This window comes from Biomphalaria glabrata, chromosome 1 (genome assembly GCF_947242115.1).
Source record: "Biomphalaria glabrata chromosome 1, xgBioGlab47.1, whole genome shotgun sequence".
Classification (NCBI taxonomy): Eukaryota; Metazoa; Mollusca; class Gastropoda; family Planorbidae; genus Biomphalaria; species Biomphalaria glabrata.
Window position 1 is genome coordinate 18,474,107 of NC_074711.1, and position 20,039 is coordinate 18,494,145.

The window sequence follows — 20,039 nt, forward strand, 5'->3', positions numbered from 1 at the left end:
GCTAACATTACTTTCAGAAGACATGTGATGGGAATGATTTTCTGAAGCTAACATTTCTTTCAGAAGACATGTGATGTGAATGATTTTCTGAAGCTAACATTTCTTTCAGAAGACATGTGATGTGAATGATTTTCTGAAGCTAACATTTCTTTCAGAAGACATGTGATGTGAATGATTTTCTGAAGCTAACATTTCTTTCAGAAGACATGTGATGTGAATGATTTTCTGAAGCTAACATTTCTTTCAGAAGACATGTGATGTGAATGATTTTCTAAAGCTAACATTTCTTTCAGAAGACATGTGATGTGAATGATTTTCTGAAGCTAACATTTCTTTCAGAAGACATGTGATGTGAATGATTTTCTGAAGCTAACATTTCTTTCAGAAGACATGTGATGTGAATGATTTTCTGAAGCTAACATTTCTTTCAGAAGACATGTGATGTGAATGATTTTCTGAAGCTAACATTTCTTTCAGAAGACATGTGATGTGAATGATTTTCTGAAGCTAACATTTCTTTCAGAAGACATGTGATGTGAATGATTTTCTGAAGCTAACATTTCTTTCAGAAGACATGTGATGTGAATGATTTTCTGAAGCTAACATTTCTTTCAGAAGACATGTGATGGGAATGATTTTCTGAAGCTAACATTACTTTCAGAAGACATGTGATGGGAATGATTTTCTGAAGCTAACATTTCTTTCAGAAGACATGTGATGTGAATGATTTTCTGAAGCTAACATTTCTTTCAGAAGACATGTGATGTGAATGATTTTCTGAAGCTAACATTTCTTTCAGAAGACATGTGATGTGAATGATTTTCTGAAGCTAACATTTCTTTCAGAAGACATGTGATGTGAATGATTTTCTGAAGCTAACATTTCTTTCAGAAGACATGTGATGTGAATGATTTTCTGAAGCTAACATTTCTTTCAGAAGCTTTGCAGAGAGGCTCTGGGGGAGCTTGCGGTGCTCTTCAGGTCCTCAAGGTAAGATGGGAAGGGGGCTGGGGCTAAAACCTATATTTCATAAATTAAAAGTTTGAGAACACTTTGTTATGAGTTGTACAATCGGTTGTGATTATGTACATAAATCAAAACAGTTTTCATGCATCGAACATAATACTTTGAGATTTTGTATTGCAAACGCTAGGCCTAATCATCGCTTCTTTTTTAATGAGATTTTAAGATTTTTATAAATAGGTGGGGGTGAGGAAGTTGTAATGGGGGTGACGCCATGACCTTACCCCACAGTGTAACAAAAAGCCTTTAATGTTTCACCAGCTTTGTAACGCTGTGAGTCAAGGGAGATAACCAATGTAAAGTCAATACACCAATAATTCTTCAATGATTGACAACCCTTGTTTTCAGGGACAGACTGTCTATATGGGCATTCGTGCAAATGCCCGGTAGGCTGGTACTAAATGTGCCGGTGGGGACACCTAAAGAGCCACATATGAAACGTATTTAATTGTTTAAGATTTTATAATATTCTGAGCGTCTTTTTTTTTTTAAATCTTTTAGAGACTCTATAGTGTATTGCTAATTTAATCTAAAATCAAACATATTTTCCAAAGAAAAATGTAATAGCCTACATTCGTAGACATACTAGCAGGCTCTATCCCTTTAGGGCCTAAATACTTTGTGATTAAAAAGCAACATTTCTTATAAGGATATAGTATTCACTTTATGCATGCGAACATCATATGATAGACATACACATTATTGTTGCATTGTCTGGTAATGCATGGACAAGATTGGTTGTATCAAATGGAAGTCAACAAACAAGCTCAGATAGAAAGAAGAATAACACATTTGTAACAAATTAAATGTTATCAGCTTAACGAAGTAATATATTACTGTTGCGAAGCGTGGTCGAGAGGCCAAGTGCAGAATTGTGTTTACTGAGCGCCTAAAGGCAGCACGGAAAACCAACTCCTAGATAAACCCCCCCCCCCCCAACTGGTCCACAAATGAGATTGGACCAAAAGATTGGACTCTGAGCATGCTATAAGCATGAAAGTAGTTATATATAAAAGCTATAATATTATATATAAAATCCCCCCCCCCTCCATTTTCTCAACGCTTCAAACCCTGTCTCAATTTCATCTTCACAAAAGCACAAATGTAGCATCTATGCTAAAACCACAAAAATGGTGCTACAAACACTAGACCTTTGAAACAGATCTCTTTGTACACAATTGGTACAATTGCAAATCAGTTTTTATTGTCTGCAATAATATATAGCTTTAATTCATGTACATGGAATGAAGACTGAACAGATAAGTGTACACACTACGGAAAAGCGTACAGACTAGTGTACAGGGAACAAAATACAAAATAGCGGGTAAAACAAACCAAAGGCAGGTAGTTAGTTTCATACAATACACATTGGGGGAAAGAATCTTAAAAAAAAGGTCAAATATTTTAAAAGTCTTAAATGTTAATTTCGGAGTCTTAGATCTTAGACTCTCAATATTACCATACTAATAAATAACTCCTTGGTAAAAGATGTAACAATGAAATGTGATAGATGGAGAGTTAATTTCTTGTTTTTTTTTACAAAAGCATGAACAGTATTTTTTAAATAAAACTACTGGTAAGAAAGTCACACTGGTGAGACTAGATAGAGATCTAAATAAATGTCCCCTTTCCGTTAGTTAAATTCAGTTTTCTTTATATTTTTCAACGAAACAGTAAAAAGAAAAATATTGGAAAAAAAAAGAATCAAACAATGGATGATGAGCGTTTTAGAATAGTTTTAGTTATTTTATTTATATACACATATTAAGATATCACATAAAGACACGCCCACCCACGTCCTGCTATCTACTTTTGTAATCAACTGATAAATGATCTAGTAAGTTTGTTGTGGACTTTTGGTGCTGATAACAATGACGATAACATAAACCTTAGCTTCTTCACGTCAACAAAGGAGCATGGGTGTCTTAATCAGATAGCTAATGCTATTGATAGATTGGTACGAGTGTGTCCACTAAGTTGTGTCTCACGGCACGCACCAGACCTGAGTGTGTGTTATCAGGCGACTGTTGAATCACTTCACGTACTGTTGGGTTTTTCCAAAGTGTTGAACAATATTCGTTTATTTCGGACCAGAGATGATTGTTTTCTGATGATGTTTTTTATGCGTTGATATCAAAACATTCAATTAGTAGATGAGTTGAAGTACACAACAAAATAGTCCCACTGTCATGTCTTGATTGATATGTGACAGTTCTTAAGTTTTATTGAGACACTCTTAGTGTGATAGCTTGTTTGTGACAAAACACAATATCAACAAAGTGACCGCTGTACAGGAGCTGAAATAAAGAAATAAAACGTTCTAGAATATTTTAGATTGTTCTAGCAATAACAAAAGAATAGATTACGAGAACAGAATAAAATGGGATCTACTTTCTTTTCCAAAATGTTGTTCCTATATAGTTTCTTGCTGCAGTAAAATAAAGGTGAAGTTCCACCCTCCAGACCACCAACAACTGCGCACCCACAACTTTATATTACAGTGGCCTAAGGTTTTTAGGAGCGGCTACTGTGGCTATAGTGTGTAGGCTTACACATATTTTAATTTATGAAATAGCTACCCCCTCTTTTTTTCGCTTACTTCGGATATTTATAGAAATGAATATCTTTTCACATCATGCTATTAAGGGATGACATGCAATTGAAAAATATTAGTTTAGGGACAAAGAATACTTTCAAAGTAAGGATATTTGATCATTAAAGTTCAAAGTGTCTTTGACGTTTACATTTTCTGACAACCGACTTGAACATATTTTCTTTTCTTATCCTCATTTCTTCAAATCAAATGATACTAGGACATGAAACCATGTCCCAAAGCTTTGCTCAAAGAAAAAGGAACCTACATTTTCTCAAGTCAAGATTTGGTGTAGGAGGTAGGAGAAGTGTTTTAAAGAAATTGAATGACGTCTTTCAGTTTTTCAAATGGAAGGAAATAAGTTCCTGTCTGAAGAGTTGTTTGAAGTGACGTTGTAACTTAGTAACATCTTTTTTTTTCTGAAAGCCTGAAATGTCATCCTGACCAGAAGTAAACCTAAATGGCAGACTCCTCTTGGACTTATCGATTACATTTCATTATTACCTATTACATTAACTTCAATGATCTGTAGTGGAGTACTCACCTGACTATATTGGCTCCAGCTTTATGAGTAGTAGTAGGCTGAGTAGTTATTGGGGACGTGATGTGTGTGGTTGCAGTTGTGGCGTTGGTTGGATGGGTGGTTGCAGTTGTGGCGTTGGTTGGATGGGTGGTTGCAGTTGTGGCGTTGGTTGGATGGGTGGTTGCAGTTGTGGCATTGGTTGGATGGGTGGTTGCAGTTGTGGCGTTGGTTGGATGGGTGGTTGCAGTTGTGGCGTTGGTTGGATGGGTGGTTGCAGTTGTGGCATTGGTTGGATGGGTGGTTGCAGTTGTGGCGTTGGTTGAATGAGTGGTTGCAGTTGTGGCATTGGTTGAATGTGTGGTTGCAGTTGTGGCGTTGGTTGAATGTGTGGTTGCAGTTGTCGCATTGGTCGGAATGGTGGTTGGAGTAGTCGCATTTGTATGTTGGGTAGTGGATGGTGTAGTTGCAGTTGTTGTGATTGCCGTTGTTGTTGGTAATGTCTTGATACAAACTTCATTGCTTATAAGTTTAAAGGTCTGAAATAAAAGAACAAATTATACACAATTAAACTATTATTATTACCAAGATCTTTCATGCCAATATTTATCAAATCATTCAAACAAATATTTGCTCACCATATAGATTACGCTTACGCTAGCGTCAAAGTTAACATCATTATATTTATAGCGAAGTCATCTCCAATGAGTACTTTTGTGATTATATGTTATAAAAATGTATTACATATTTGATACAAAATATGTAAATAACATCTCTTTAGCTTTGTTATTTCTGTATCACACAGTTACAAGTAAACAAAACTGATAAGCGTAAAAATCAGTGTCATGACAAACTTAGATTTTGATGACGTGTCTCGTTGCGACGCTAGACGTTTACGAAAATCACTGAAGACTAGAATTCGGAGTACCCGACTTTAGTTGGAAAATGTAAAGCCGATTGATCGTTGTTCTGGCCACAAGAAATTCTCGTTTCCTGTCGGCCTTAAAAACATATGACATTTACATCATCTGCCCTTTAAATCACAAGTTTTAAACAGGGTGCTTTTCTTACTTTTATGGGTTTTTTTTTGTTGTTGTTGTTTTCTATTCGAAGAGTTCGCTATTTCTAATAAGATTTAAGCCTGTTTCTTATAATTTAGGAAAAAAATCTTTACTAGTTTTATTTTAATTCTATAATATTGAATATATTTAACGATACCCCCTCCCCCTCACCTATTGTACCACGAGAATCACCCTTCCGACTAAGGTAGAAGTAAACATGATTTAGTCAAGGCAAGGGATTTACAGACGCTTTATGCTTGGGTTTTCTCTCCCTATATGTAAATTTCATAGACATAAATAAATATAGACTGGCCGATTAAAGAGTTTTATGAAACGAACATTTGTGACTTGCAATTTTGTGTATATCTACTTTATAATACAGCATTTATGAGCAGTATAAAAGTTAAGTATTCATATCTATTTCAGCCATAACCTATATAAGTATTACAATATTTTCACTAGTGTTTTGTTTAATCTCTAAGAATGAAGATCATGCAATTTTTCATAATTCGGAAATCCGAATACAATAGATATACATGTTTTCAAGTTACATGAAGTTACTTCCTTCGGCCAGTCTATATTTTGTTTATGTCTATGGTAAATTTTCTTTGAGAGGCAGCGCGAGTGATGTGCACTTACATTTGATACTAGAAACCGGTTTAGATTTAGATAATTATTTCGTAGATTTTTTTACTTCAGCCTGCGACTGGAGGCGATGCAGTATTTTCCCTTGACTATGACAGGCGCACGTTGGCTAAGTGGTAAAGCGCTCGGCTTTCAAACCAGGGGTCCCAGGTTCGAATCCTGTTGAAGACTGAGATTTCTAGTTCCGGTATCTTTAGGGTGCTTCTGAGTCCTGAGTCCACCCATCTATAATGGGTACCTGACATTAGTTGGGGAAAAGTAAAGGCCAAAGCTCGTTGTGCTGGCCACATGACACCTTTGTTAACCGTGGGCCACAGAAGCAGATGACCTTTAGATCGTACAGTCTGAAATTTACTTTTACTTTAAATTCACAGGCGCAGATGACAAAAAGGAAACTAAAATAGACATTTTGAGAACAACGGCTTTGTCTGCTTTAAATGTGGCGAAATATGTTGATCGCAACTGGATTTGCGTGATCATATGAACTAATGCATTATTCCTTTATCTTCGGAATAGAAGAGAATGACAATGTTCACATCACCTATAAAGTTAATACGGAAGTAACGTATCTCTTTCAAAGTATGTCAGATAATTATCATCGTTTTTTCAAATGACTAAGGAAAAGTGATGTTCTGTCTCTGATTAGATTTAAATTAGCTAACTCTGATCAGTGGCGTAACTATGGTGGTGGTATATTTTGAAAATATCCCCGTTACCCCACTTGAAGGGGGCCTGCAAATGAGTGTTCGAATTTTTTTGTATTAAATATTACGCCATTATCTCAAGTCATAATGTCGAATGTCAAAATGACACAAGCAAAGCAGTTGTGCATGTGACAGGTGGGGAAATGTGACGTGTGTTTGACTCGTTTAATGTCTAGGGGATGATTATTTTTAAAGCTATCACACCCCCACTTATCAGCATATGAATCGGGAGCAGGCACGCAACGAGACAAAGCAATGAAAGATAGATACAAAAGTTAAAAATAAAGAATATTTATTTACATAAATATACATATAAGAATAAAAAGGGGGAGGGTTTGCATCTATCTCTAGTATATTCTATGTTTAATCATCACTCGTGCATTTAATAAGAGAGTATGTCACTTTGTCCTCTGACTTAGCTGGTTGTCCTGTTGATGTCGCAGCTGGCTGTGTCCTGGCTTGAGGTTCTGCAGCTGGAGGTGGCGCTCTAGCGGATAGAGGGACGCCGGCGATATAGTTCTTATGGAGTCTCAGTCCCAAGTTCTAGTATCGGTAGTGGGCACAGTATGGCGGGTGGCCGGATACCGTGGGCACAAGGTTACTGCGGGCAGAGCTGATCTGCCGTGGGCAGTGTAGGTAACAGGATATGTCCAGTGAGTTGCAGAGGGTTGGCGTAGCTATGACGTCTCGCACAGATATGCCTCTATAGGGACGTCGCACCTAATAGCTTGACAGGTGAGCTGTTGAATAGGCGGGCAATGCCGATAGCGCCAAGTGGTAGAGTTGAGTAGATCTCAGTAGGCAAGTGCAGCGCTGAATAGCACTAAGCACAACTGCAGGTAAATAGATCGTTGATCCAATAACTAGGCAATAGGTGCCCTCGACTGAGGTGCATTCGTCAGATTGGTAAAATTGCTTTAGAGCATAAAGGGGAGATGATGACAAATGGGATTTGGAAAATAGATGACAGATAGTAGCAATATAGAAATGTACATAAAAGGGGAAATAATGATATAAGAATGTACATAGAAGGGGAAATAATAATCTCAAATAAACAACACAGGTGGATAGAGAAAGAAGGGGGGGGGGGAAGTGAAATGGGCGGTGGTCAGTGACCCAGATGGTTTGTTTACATATGACCGTGGGTCGAGAACAATGGAGCGCGCTTGAATGGTGTGTCCGTTCAAGCGGCGCAACTCTCATTAGAGTAAAATGAGTAAAGGGGAGATAATTCAATACAGGGGAGATAACTCGTATCTCTTTTCTAGACGCAGTATCAGTGCGCTAGTAAAATTATCAAGGCGATCAACCGAGATAAAGGAAATAGAATAAGATGTACAAATATATACATGGTTGCATCAACGATCAATTGAGCAACGTAGCATTAATAGATTAATGCAATACATAAAATATACATTAGCCATGTTCATGTTTTCTACTTACGCCAGTGAGAAATACACAATGCACTAATTAAATATAAATGAAATAACAAACTACACATGATAAAATCCAATGGAAATATACACAGAGTAATTAAGATGGAACTTGTGATTAAGTTCGGCTTACCACCAGGTATTCCTCTAGGAGAAAGAATGTATGAAGTAGTCCAGACTCGATAGCTCAGCTCGTATGAGAATGAAAGAGGGTCCGACTCGATTTAATTCACTTTATATATGCCTGGGAAATGTGGGCGGACACAGGAAATGTCCTAGGCTAAGAATTAGCTTACACGTGGGTGAAGTCCGACAAGCGTCACACCTTGGAGTACCAGGCGGTGTATTGACCCGTGTAATCTCTTAGATCAAAGAGAGACGTGGGGGGAAGAGTGACCTACATTCCACCAAAAGGGGGGGGGGTGTCAATCGCGGCGGACATCCGCGGATAAGATCAAAGAGTCTGCGTGTATCTTTGCCCCGGCCAAGGGAAGATAAATGAAAGGACTGGCCTAATTTTCTCCAAGGTGGTGGACTAAGTCTAGCCTGGTAGAGAGGAAAAGGTGTGGCGGGTGAATAATTTGGAGGTAGGATGGGGAAATAATTAAAATAAAATAAATAAATGATGAAAAATAATAATTAATGCTGTGATAAATTTGAGTGACTCTGACAGCGAGTTTTTGACTTGTCACAGTGCATGGTAAAACATATTAATGAAGTATACAAAACATTATGGTCAATGGACCAAATAACAAAAGTTTAACATTTGGCAATACTTACAAAACTGGGTTCTTTAGTTTGATTAACAAAACTAAACTGCGTTTTGCTGTCTCTGCTACATTCTAGAACAATCTTTGATGATCTAGTGAAACGAAAATATGAACAAAATAATGGTAGGCAAAGAGAGTACGATACAAATCACTTTATATAAATATATTATATATCTATTAAATATATATATTTCAACTATAAAAACTATGCTAGCAAAATTAAAAATTTTGAAAAATTGAGATAATACAATCTAAATGAAATTCTCAAATATTAGTGTCAGAATAATTTGGATAATCTGGATTAAAATAATTGTTGGCTTGCTACTAAGAGCAAAAATCTAAACGGTCAATAATAAAATTACCTTCCCTTGTCTCCGTCTAGTAACTCAACTAGTGACTCACTGACAAAGTTGAGTTTGGTGCCAATAGAATCATATTGACCCACAAGTGGCTCCTTGCAACCCTGTTGATTAGAATGGCATTTCTTTCTGTTCATTTAAAATAGATTTTAAAAAATATCTCCAAACAGTATCAACATACTGACGTTTGGTCATTATATATATATATATATATATAGAGAGAGAGAGAGAGAGAGAGAGAGAACGAGAAAGAGATAGATAGATAGATAGATAGATAGATAGATAGATAGATAGATAGATAGATAGATAGATAGATAGATAGATAGATAGATAGATAGATAGATACCAATCGAAATAATTAATTACCAATACTTAATTAACCTATTTAAAAGTAAAAGAATTAAAAGAAAGAAATGTGCAAAAGTTCAACTTGATCCGAGATTAGATGGAAGAGAAATAACGTGTACAAAGTTTTTAACCTTACTGACAGACAGACAGATAGACAGACAGAGTGAGTTGAAAGAGAGAGGCAAAGAGAACGAGGGCCGATACAATTATTCACGGTCTAAAAAGTATGTTAGGGGGGATTATTAAAATATATATATATATATAGCCATAAATCCTAATCATGATTTCCAATAAACTTTCTTCATATCCCACGCCCCCAATTTTTTATGTTTATTTTTATTCCTCCAATCTGTCCTAGTCCCACTTGATATTACTGACTCAGTAGTGTAGTGAGCTTACCAAGACACTTTCGCATCCTTTCTTAGTGAACGGTTTGCACAGCTGAATGACATACGTTGAAAACTCGTGCGTCGTTGTCAAACTAATGAACAGAGGAAGACATATAAAATGAGACAACGTAAAGGGCTCTAAAAGTAAAGTGCATAGAGAAACGTTGACATTCGGATAAAAACTAATGTTATAATAAATATAATTAATGGGGGAATAGCTATTCAATTACAGTCGTATTTGGGGCTATATTAGAATATTCTATTGCGTCTTATTATTTAAATGTGTTTTTCCGGCCTACAAAATCATTGTCACCAAGCAGTGGTTCCGTTCTCTCACCCCTTCTAATGGATCTAAGACATGGGTACCATGCAGAAAGCAACTAAGACTTCTTGAACACTTTCATCATGGACATATGATGACAAGACTGAACAATAAATAGCGATGGTTAATATGCATGACTAAATGCATGCCGCGTAGGACGTAATCATCTTCTTTTTTGAAGTAACGTCTGTATTATATAAGATAAGATAAGAAGATGTTGTTGTGAATGCCAATATGGACAGTATAGAGCAGCGGTTCTCAAGCTTTTAAGCTCGGCGACCCCTTTTTACAATCCCCCACTCTGCCGCGACCCCCCCCCCCCCCCATACACAAATACAGAATTGTAGGGTAGACAATAACAATCCATATTTTCGATGATCTTAGGCAAATGGCAAATGGTCAATGGCAAATGGTCAATCGACCCCCAAAGGGGTCGCGACCCACAGGTTGAGAACCCCTAGTATAGAGGGATAGCTAAGTGTTCGACAGTTATGCTGTGCAGTGCATGTATCTCGTATGGGAGACGAACGTATGCCAAGCGCCATCTTTTTTGGTGAGCTAAAAGGTGGTCAGCGAAACAGATGTACTACCAGGAAACGTTTAGAAGACCCCTTATGTTCCAGCTTCCTTTTTATTTATAGCGGAATACACATTTCAGACCAGAAGAAAATACACTTCTGAGGACAAACGTAAAAATGGGGCTTCGTAGCCACGTAAATACGTAAAGTATCCACGTAAAGTACGTAAACTATCCACGTAAAGTATCCACGTAAGGTACGTAAAGTATCCACGTAAAGTACGTAAAGTATCCACGTAAAGTACGTAAAGTATCCACGTAAAGTACGTAAAGTACGTAAAGTATCCACGTAAAGTACGTAAAGTAGCAACGTAAAGTACGTAAAGTATCCACGTAAAGTACGTAAAGTAGCCACGTAAAGTATGTAAAGTATCCACGTAAAGTACGTAAAGTATCCACGTAAAGTACATAAAGTAGCCACGTAAAGTAGCCACGTAAAGTACGTAAAGTAGCCACATAAAGTAGCCACGTAAAGTACGTAAAGTAGCCACGTAAAGTAGCCACGTAAAGTAGCCACGTAAAGTACGTAAATTAGCCACGTAAAGTACGTAAAGTAGCCACGTAAAGTACATAAAGTAGCCACGTAAAGTACGTAAAGTAGCCACGTAAAGTACGTAAAGTAGCCAAGTAAAGTACATAAAGTAGCCACGTAAAGTACGTAAAGTATCCATGTAAAGTATCCACGTAAAGTACGTAAAGTAGCCACGTAAAGTACGTAAAGTAGCCACGTAAAGTACATAAAGTAGCCACGTAAAGTACGTAAAGTAGCCACGTAAAGTACGTAAAGTAGCCACGTAAAGTACATAAAGTAGCCACGTAAAGTACGTAAAGTAGCCACATAAAGTAGCCACGTAAAGTACGTAAAGTAGCCACGTAAAGTAGCCACGTAAAGTAGCCACGTAAAATAGCCAGGTAAAGTAGCCACGTAAAGTAGCCACGTAAAGTAGCCACGTAAAGTAGCCACGTAAAGTACGTAAAGTATCCATGTAAAGTATCCACGTAAAGTACGTAAAGTATCCATGTAAAGTATCCACGTAAAGTATGTAAAGTATCCATGTAAAGTACGTAAAGTACGTAAAGTATCCACGTAAAGTACGTAAAGTATCCACGTAAAGTACGTAAAGTATCCATGTAATGTACGTAAAGTAGGTAAAGTATCCACGTAAAGTACGTAAATATCCATGTAAAGTACGTAAAGTATCCACGTAAAGTACGTAAAGTATCCATGTAAAGTACGTAAAGTATCCACGTAAAGTACGTAAAGTATTCACGTAAAGTACGTAAAGTACGTAAAGTAGCCACATAAAGTAGCCACCTAAAGTACGTAAAGTAGCAACGTAAAGTACGTAAAGTATCCACATAAAGTACGTAAAGTATCCACGTAAAGTACGTAAAGTACGTAAAGTATCCACGTAAAGTACGTAAAGTATCCATGTAAAGTACGTAAAGTACGTAAAGTATCCACGTAAAGTACGTAAAGTATCCATGTAAAGTACGTAAAGTACGTAAAGTATCCACGTAAAGTACGTAAAGTATCCACGTAAAGTACGTAAAGTATCCATGTAAAGTACGTAAAGTACGTAAAGTATCCACGTAAAGTACGTAAAGTATCCATGTAAAGTACGTAAAGTATCCACGTAAAGTACGTAAAGTATCCATGTAAAGTACGTAAAGTACGTAAAGTATCCACGTAAAGTACGTAAAGTATCCACGTAAAGTACGTAAAGTATCCATGTAAAGTACGTAAAGTAAGTAAAGTATCCACGTAAAGTACGTAAAGTAGCCACATAAAGTAGCCACCTAAAGTACGTAAAGTAGCCACGTTAAGTATCCACGTAAAGTAGCCACGTAAAGTAGCCACGTAAAGTAGCCACGTAAAGTAGCCACGTAAAGTAGCCACGTAAAGTACGTAAAGTAGCCACGTAAAGTAGCCACGTAAAGTAGAAACGTAAAGAACGTAAAGTATCCATGTAAAGTATCCACGTAAAGTACATAAAGTATCGACGTAAAGTACGTAAAGTATCCACGTAAAGTACGTAAAGTACGTAAAGTAGCCACGTAAAGTACGTAAAGTAGCCACGTAAAGTACGTAAAGTATCCACGTAAAGTACGTAAAGTATCCACGTAAAGTACGTAAAGTAGCCACGTAAAGTATCCATGTAAAGTAGCCCCGTAAAGTACGTAAAGTAGCTACGTAAAGTACGAAAAGAAGCTACGTAAAGTAGCCACGTTAAGTACGTAAAGTAGTCACGTAAAGTATCCACGTAAAGTACGTAAAGTAGCCACGTAAAGTACGTAAAGTAGCCACGTAAAGTATCCACGTAAAGTACGTAAAGTAGCCACGTAAAGTACGTAAAGTAGCCACGTAAAGTACGTAAAGTAGCCACGTAAAGTACGTAAAGTATCCACGTAAAGTACGTAAAGTAGCCACGTAAAGTATCCACGTAAAGTACGTAAAGTAGCCACGTAAAGTACGTAAAGTAGCCACGTAAAGTACGTAAAGTAGCCACGTAAAGTACGTAAAGTAGCCACGTAAAGTATCCATGTAAAGTAGCCCCGTAAAGTACGTAAAGTAGCTACGTAAAGTACGAAAAGAAGCTACGTAAAGTAGCCACGTTAAGTATCCACGTAAAGTAGCCACGTAGAGTAGCCACGTAAAGTACGTAAAGTAGCCACGTAAAGTAGCCACGTAAAGTACGTAAAGTATCCATGTAAAGTATCCACGTAAAGTACGTAAAGTATCGACGTAAAGTACGTAAAGTATCCACGTAAAGTACGTAAAGTATCCACGTAAAGTACGTAAATTATCCATGTAAAGTACGTAAAGTAGCCACATAAAGTAGCCACCTAAAGTACGTAAAGTAGCCACGTAAAGTAGCCACGTAAAGTACGTAAAGTATCCATGTAAAGTACGTAAAGTACGTAAAGTATCCACGTAAAGTACGTAAAGTATCCACGTAAAGTACGTAAAGTATCCATGTAAAGTACGTAAAGTACGTAAAGTATCCACGTAAAGTATGTAAAGTACGTAAAGTAGCCACATAAAGTAGCCACCTAAAGTACGTAAAGTAGCCACGTAAAGAATCCACGTAAAGTAGCCACGTAAAGTAGCCACGTAAAGTACGTAAAGTAGCCATGTAAAGTAGCCACGTAAAGTAGCCACGTAAAGTACGTAAAGTATCCACGTAAAGTACGTAAAGTAGCCACGTAAAGTATCCACGTAAAGTACGTAAAGTAGCCACGTAAAGTACGTAAAGTAGCCACGTAAAGTACGTAAAGTAGCCACGTAAAGTACGTAAAGTATCCACGTAAAGTACGTAAAGTAGCCACGTAAAGTACGTAAAGTAGCCACGTAAAGTACGTAAAGTAGCCACGTAAAGTACGTAAAGTAGCCACGTAAAGTACGTAAAGTATCCACGTAAAGTACGTAAAGTAGCCACGTAAAGTACGTAAAGTAGCCACGTAAAGTACGTAAAGTAGCCACGTAAAGTAGCCACGTAAAGTAGCCACGTAAAGTACGTAAAGTATCCACGTAAAGTACGTAAAGTAGCCACGTAAAGTATCCACGTAAAGTACGTAAAGTAGCCACGTAAAGTACGTAAAGTAGCCACGTAAAGTACGTAAAGTATCCACGTAAAGTACGTAAAGTAGCCACGTAAAGTACGTAAAGTAGCCACGTAAAGTACGTAAAGTAGCCACGTAAAGTATCCATTTAAAGTAGCCCCGTAAAGTACGTAAAGTAGCTACGTAAAGTACTTAAAGAAGCTATGTAAAGTACGTAAAGTAGCCACGTAAAGTAGCCACGTAAAGTAGCCACGTAAAGTACGTAAAGTAGCCACGTAAAGTAACCACGTAAAGTAGCTATGTAAAGTACGTAAAGTAGCCACGTAAAGTAGCATCGTATATCATTCGAACACAGAACTTTTCATGAAAGATGCCTTTCCAAAATACTCACGATTCTTAAAGACAACCTGCATCCCTTAAACCACTACTACATAAGATCTGAACGAAGTGGTCGTCTTCTTTCCATTAGGACTAAAACAAAAAGATTTTAAAACTCCTTCATCCCACTTTCGGTCAGAGTGTTACAAGATCATCTGTCGTCATCGAGAAGTACATAGAAGTCTAATGTATGAGTGTGTAAGTGTTTCGTGTGTGAATGTTGTTCGTATTTGCATCTATATTGTTATTGTTGCAGTAGTTATGCTGAGGTTGTCAATTGTAGTCAAACTGAGTTTCCATTTGATTGGATCAATACAAATTATCTTATCTTATCTTTTAACTAAGTTAATGAAACTTTAATTATTAAAATAGAAAAATACTTTAAAAAAAAACAACATCTTATCGAAGGGGAATAACTCCACAATGAGAGCCAAATGTGTCAATACTATAAGATGTGTTGTTGTTTTTTCCCAATATCAAGCAAGAAAAAATAATTGAATGAACTAATTAACTGGTTAATGTTTTCATTGATTCATGTTTTGTTAGCTACAGTGTATGCGTGTGTAATGTTTTAACCATAGACTTATATATATTATATCTAGACTGGACATAGAGATATTTTAACACTACAAAAAAAGCCGTGAAAATTTTATTTAAGTTGAAACAAGGCGTTATTTTGTAAAGTGACACAGGAGAGTAACGTTGTTATTTTTTTTCAACCCTAACCTATCTTCTTTATATTATAAAGTAGAATGTGAGGTGTATGTATGGATGTATGGATGTATGTTACTTATAGACATCAAAACCGCTTGACCAATCTTGATAAAACTAGGCAGGAATGTTCCTTGGGTACTAACTTAGACCGTAGTGTATGTATTGTAGCCCTAAAACAAACTTAAGACCCTCAAAAAAAATAAAGTTGTCCGACTCTATCAAAGCTATAGTATTTTATGGATCTAGGCCATGTCTACAATGTTGACATGAGAAAAGATAGAAAGGATTTAGATCTAGATCTAATTTTAAGAAATACACTTTGCGCAGATAGTTTTTTACTTTGACATTTGAAAATACAAAAGAAGATCCATTGATTTCATTATATAATAAAATTAACCTTCAATTTTGTGTTTCAAAAGCATTTTTTACATTAATTAGTTCCTTATATCTTTGACTACAGATTTCCTGACGAACATTCTTTCATTAGACAATACCGTAATGAATCGCGTACTAAATATTAATTCGTTGAATTGTTTACTTTATAATCCCATCCCTAGATCTAAAACTCTAATTCAACTCTAAGATGATAAAACTTCTCTTCGCACAGATAGTTTTATACTTTAACACATAAACATATTAATTAAAGTCCATTCATTTCATATTTTGATCAAATAAACATTCAAATTTGGTTTTCTAAAGCTACATTCGTCTACGAAAGCTTCGAAGCCGAGTTAAAGGCCTAGATCTATATTCATTCATGAACCGCGTACTAAAAATTATTTCGTTTAATTGTTACTTTATAATCCCATCCCTAGATCTAAAACTCTAATTCAACACTAAGATGATAAAACTTCTCTTCGCACAGATAGTTTTATACTTTAACACATAAACATATTAATTAAAGTCCATTCACTTCATATTTTGATCAAATAAACATTCAAATTTGGTTTTCTAAAGCTAAATTCACTTATGAAAGCTGCGAAGCCGAGTTGAGATAGGCCTAGATCTATATTCATTCATGACTCGCGTACTAAATATTATTTCGTTTAATTGTTCACTTTATAATCCCATTCATTTAACAAAGCTATCGCTCTTTTCGTTTTTAATAGATAAGAATGTATCGGCCTCGGGTAAACCCATTTTCGCAAAACTAATTTTATTTTCGTAGCGAAAGAGAAATAACGTAAAAGGATCATTAGCTACGTTTAACATACATCTAAATCCAATCCACTAGATTATTCAAAAGCATTTTTTACATAAATTAGTACCTGATATCTGTGACTACAGATTTCCTGGCGAACATTCTTTCATTAGACATTACTATTACCAAATGGTTACACATAAACACATCTCTCTACTGAGTCTATTCCTAGGCCTAGGTCTAAAACTCTTATTGAACTCTAAGATGATAAAACTTCTTTTCCAAAGATAGTTTTATGCTTTAACACATAAACATACTAATTATTGTCCATTCATTTCATATTTTAATCAAATTAACATTCAAATTTGTTTTTCTAAAGCATTTTTAATACATTCGTTCGCTGTTCGCTAAAGCTGCGTAGCCGTGTTGAGATAGGCCTATATTCATTCATGAAAAAAAGTTCACGCATGCTCAGCACAAAATGAACTCTATGAAAGCCAATTTTTAACTCTAGATTAGTGTAGATTTAGATCTATGTCTACCTCAAGATCTACTTTATACTTTATACACGTGAACATACAAAATTTAGTCTATTCATCTCAAATTTTAATCAAATATATGTAGACCTACAAGCAAATGTTTTAATTTGAAAAAAAAAGAAGATTTAAGCCTATTAGCTATTTTGATTTGATATCTTCATTCACACCATTTTTACATTGACACATTCGCTTTACTTATTACATTATTATTTCGTTTAATTGTTTAAAAAACACTCTCAGTGACTATATCGAAAGTAATGCGCAAATAAAGACCCGCGGGTCGCGGGTAACATATGTCTAGTGTAATATATAATTTAATCTTTAGATCTAGCTCTAGTAATTAAACAATAAAAATAAGAGTACTCTCGTATCATAATAATATTTTTTTTTGCAACTTTTATATACATAATCTAGACAAATCTACGTAATCCATCTATTTAAATGTGCATGATTAAAATCAACAGACATGAATTATTTCGATCTTTTGAAACATTATCTCAATGTAAACTAACAGGAAATTGCTTTGTTTCATATATTTGCGTGAATATAAAGTTCTGTGATAATAGCCCATTCTACTGAAAATCCGAGAAATGATTTTGCATTATCTCTAAACTTTGAAAACTAAAGATCATTACTTTTCTAAGACAGAAAAGATGGATTGTGGCGACTTCCCTTGGAGCTTGAAAAAGAGTTACGTACATAAATATATATATAGGTCTGTGAATCGATCAATCGCAGATAATAATTTGTTTCCGGTTTACAGTCTAGATAGAATATATTTAAGTGTATGGTTTTAATTTAATCCGAAAATGTGAAGGGGGAGAAATAAGGTGTAAAATAATTGTACTAACAGACAGACAGACAGATTGAGTTGATAAAAGCTTTGCAATAAACTAATCCGAAAAATTGAACACAATGCCAACAAAATAAGTTAATAATCACTGGATACATGTTAACACATTAAGTCCATCAACCCAGGAAAATCATTCACTGTCGCATTTACTCTTCTTCTTCTTCTTCTAGCCAGCTTTATTGCTGCTGAGCTGTGAGCTCATTTGCAGACTGTGCCAAGGAAAAAAAGTGTGCTGATTTCTTCTGTTGTTCAGCACTGCCGTACAGGGTGTTGGTTATGTTGGGCTATAGTCGCATTTACTATAAGAAATAATACGTTTGATTAGTATTAGCATTGAACTGGCTAACAAGACCCTATTCTATCCACCAACTTTTGTTTCTTGTTTATTCTACATTTTTATTTTTGTAATTAAGTCACCGTAGCTGCTACATGTTACTGCTAAGGATAAACAAACAAACGAAAGATTTATGCCCCACTACATTTAAATCTAATATTTGATGTTCGTTTTATATAAACTTAACAATTTAAAGCCGTGTGCTATTTTATTTCTGTGCAGTATTTTTTCTCCCCTTGCGCTGCGTCGTAATTTTTCTTATGACGTCAATTTTTTCTTCTTGGTCATTTGGTGCCTTCACGCCATATTGCTGGACTGAAGGAAGCTGTATCTTTTGAGTTCCTGAATTAGCCATGTGCTTATGCTACTGGACAGCCTTAGCGTTTGCATTGGTATTTTCTTGAAGGACTCTTTGACCCCAATTAGAGTGCGTTTTATTTCACATTGTAAAGTTATTTTAATATGGATTCGGTCGTGTTTGTATTTTGTAGTTAGATTAGAAGAATCTGTTATTTGTCTTTCTATAAGGTTTCAAGTTTCAGGTTCTGGATTTCAAGTTCCAGATTTTCAGTGTTCAGTTTCGGTGTTACATTGTGATGTTGTAAGTTTTGGTGCTGCTTTGAACTTTAATTATCTTCATCATTGGTGAACATTTGTCTTGGTTAGAAGATATTTGTGTTACCATGAACATTTGTATAGGCTAGAAGATATGTGTGTTACCATGAACATTTGAATATGAAGTGAACTGAATCCATCACGAAGTCTTTGCTTTGCAATGAAATATTGTTGAGGACAATATTATCGGACATCATATTACAAGGTGGTTACTTTATTTGAAATAATAATTCAGTAGTTAATGAAACTAGACTATGATTTAGTAATTTCTCACATCATGCTATATGTAGGCCTACTTGTATTCATTATTTTTCAATCCTATTAGCCATATGTCATTTCATTGTATAAATCTCATTGGATTAAATTTATAGTTTAATTATTAATCATCATACACATCGTTTATTAATATATTTACAACTGGGTGTGTATGATGTGTCTGTTAGGCTGAACCTTGGGACTGATATATTTATTAAGTAATAAGAAATCATAAATTAATTATAACACACACGCACACTGTAATCAAAAATTACAATTTTAATACCTAGACAACTTAATAATTAGTAATTAAATAAACAAAGACCTGACTGTTCAACTGAAGTATTAAGTTGTAAATAATACATCACTTACCTTTGTGGTAAAGTTGTCAAGTCAAGATACTGTGACGATGAAAACTGGCAGTAACAATGTTTCACCTCTTGACATACTTGTGTTGTGTTAGATGTCACAAATGTCAGTGACATCGTCAATATAAGAGACAATAGCACAGATCTCATTTCTATAAGCATTCTATATTCAACACTTGTAAATTATGAATGGAAACTAACCAAATTCATCTATGTATTTCTCAACCTAATGGGCGTCACACTAGTATGATAAACATTTTATAAGCCGTACTCTCGTCACGTGATTAAGCGTAAGAAGCTATTTATGCTTCACGTCTCATGAGAAAGAAAATTGAAACATATTTTTTTAAGAACTAAATCCACCTACTACTCAATTTAGATAACAGCTTTTTTTTCTATATACTATTTTTTCAAAGCGATTTAAGAATTCACTACTTGTTAACAGCATTATTTGAGCTAGAATCTTTCATCTTTAATTAATGTCTTAGGACGACAATCTCATGCCAACTGGAATTCGCTGATACACTCTGGCTG

General features: G+C 35.6%; 1 protein-coding gene across 1 annotated transcript; it reads right to left on the reverse strand.

Annotated features, from left to right (window-relative positions):
• Positions 1–2,742: 2,742 nt before the first annotated feature.
• On the reverse strand, positions 2,743–19,754 carry LOC106061908 (uncharacterized). The gene is made up of 6 exons (XM_056026068.1): positions 19,510–19,754; positions 9,856–9,937; positions 9,112–9,212; positions 8,760–8,841; positions 4,161–4,675; positions 2,743–3,320 (listed from the first exon to the last, which is right to left on the reverse strand). The coding sequence occupies exons 1-6, from the start codon at positions 19,665–19,667 to the stop codon at positions 3,260–3,262; spliced, it is 999 nt and encodes a 332-aa protein (XP_055882043.1). The 5' UTR covers positions 19,668–19,754; the 3' UTR covers positions 2,743–3,259.
• Positions 19,755–20,039: the final 285 nt, after the last annotated feature.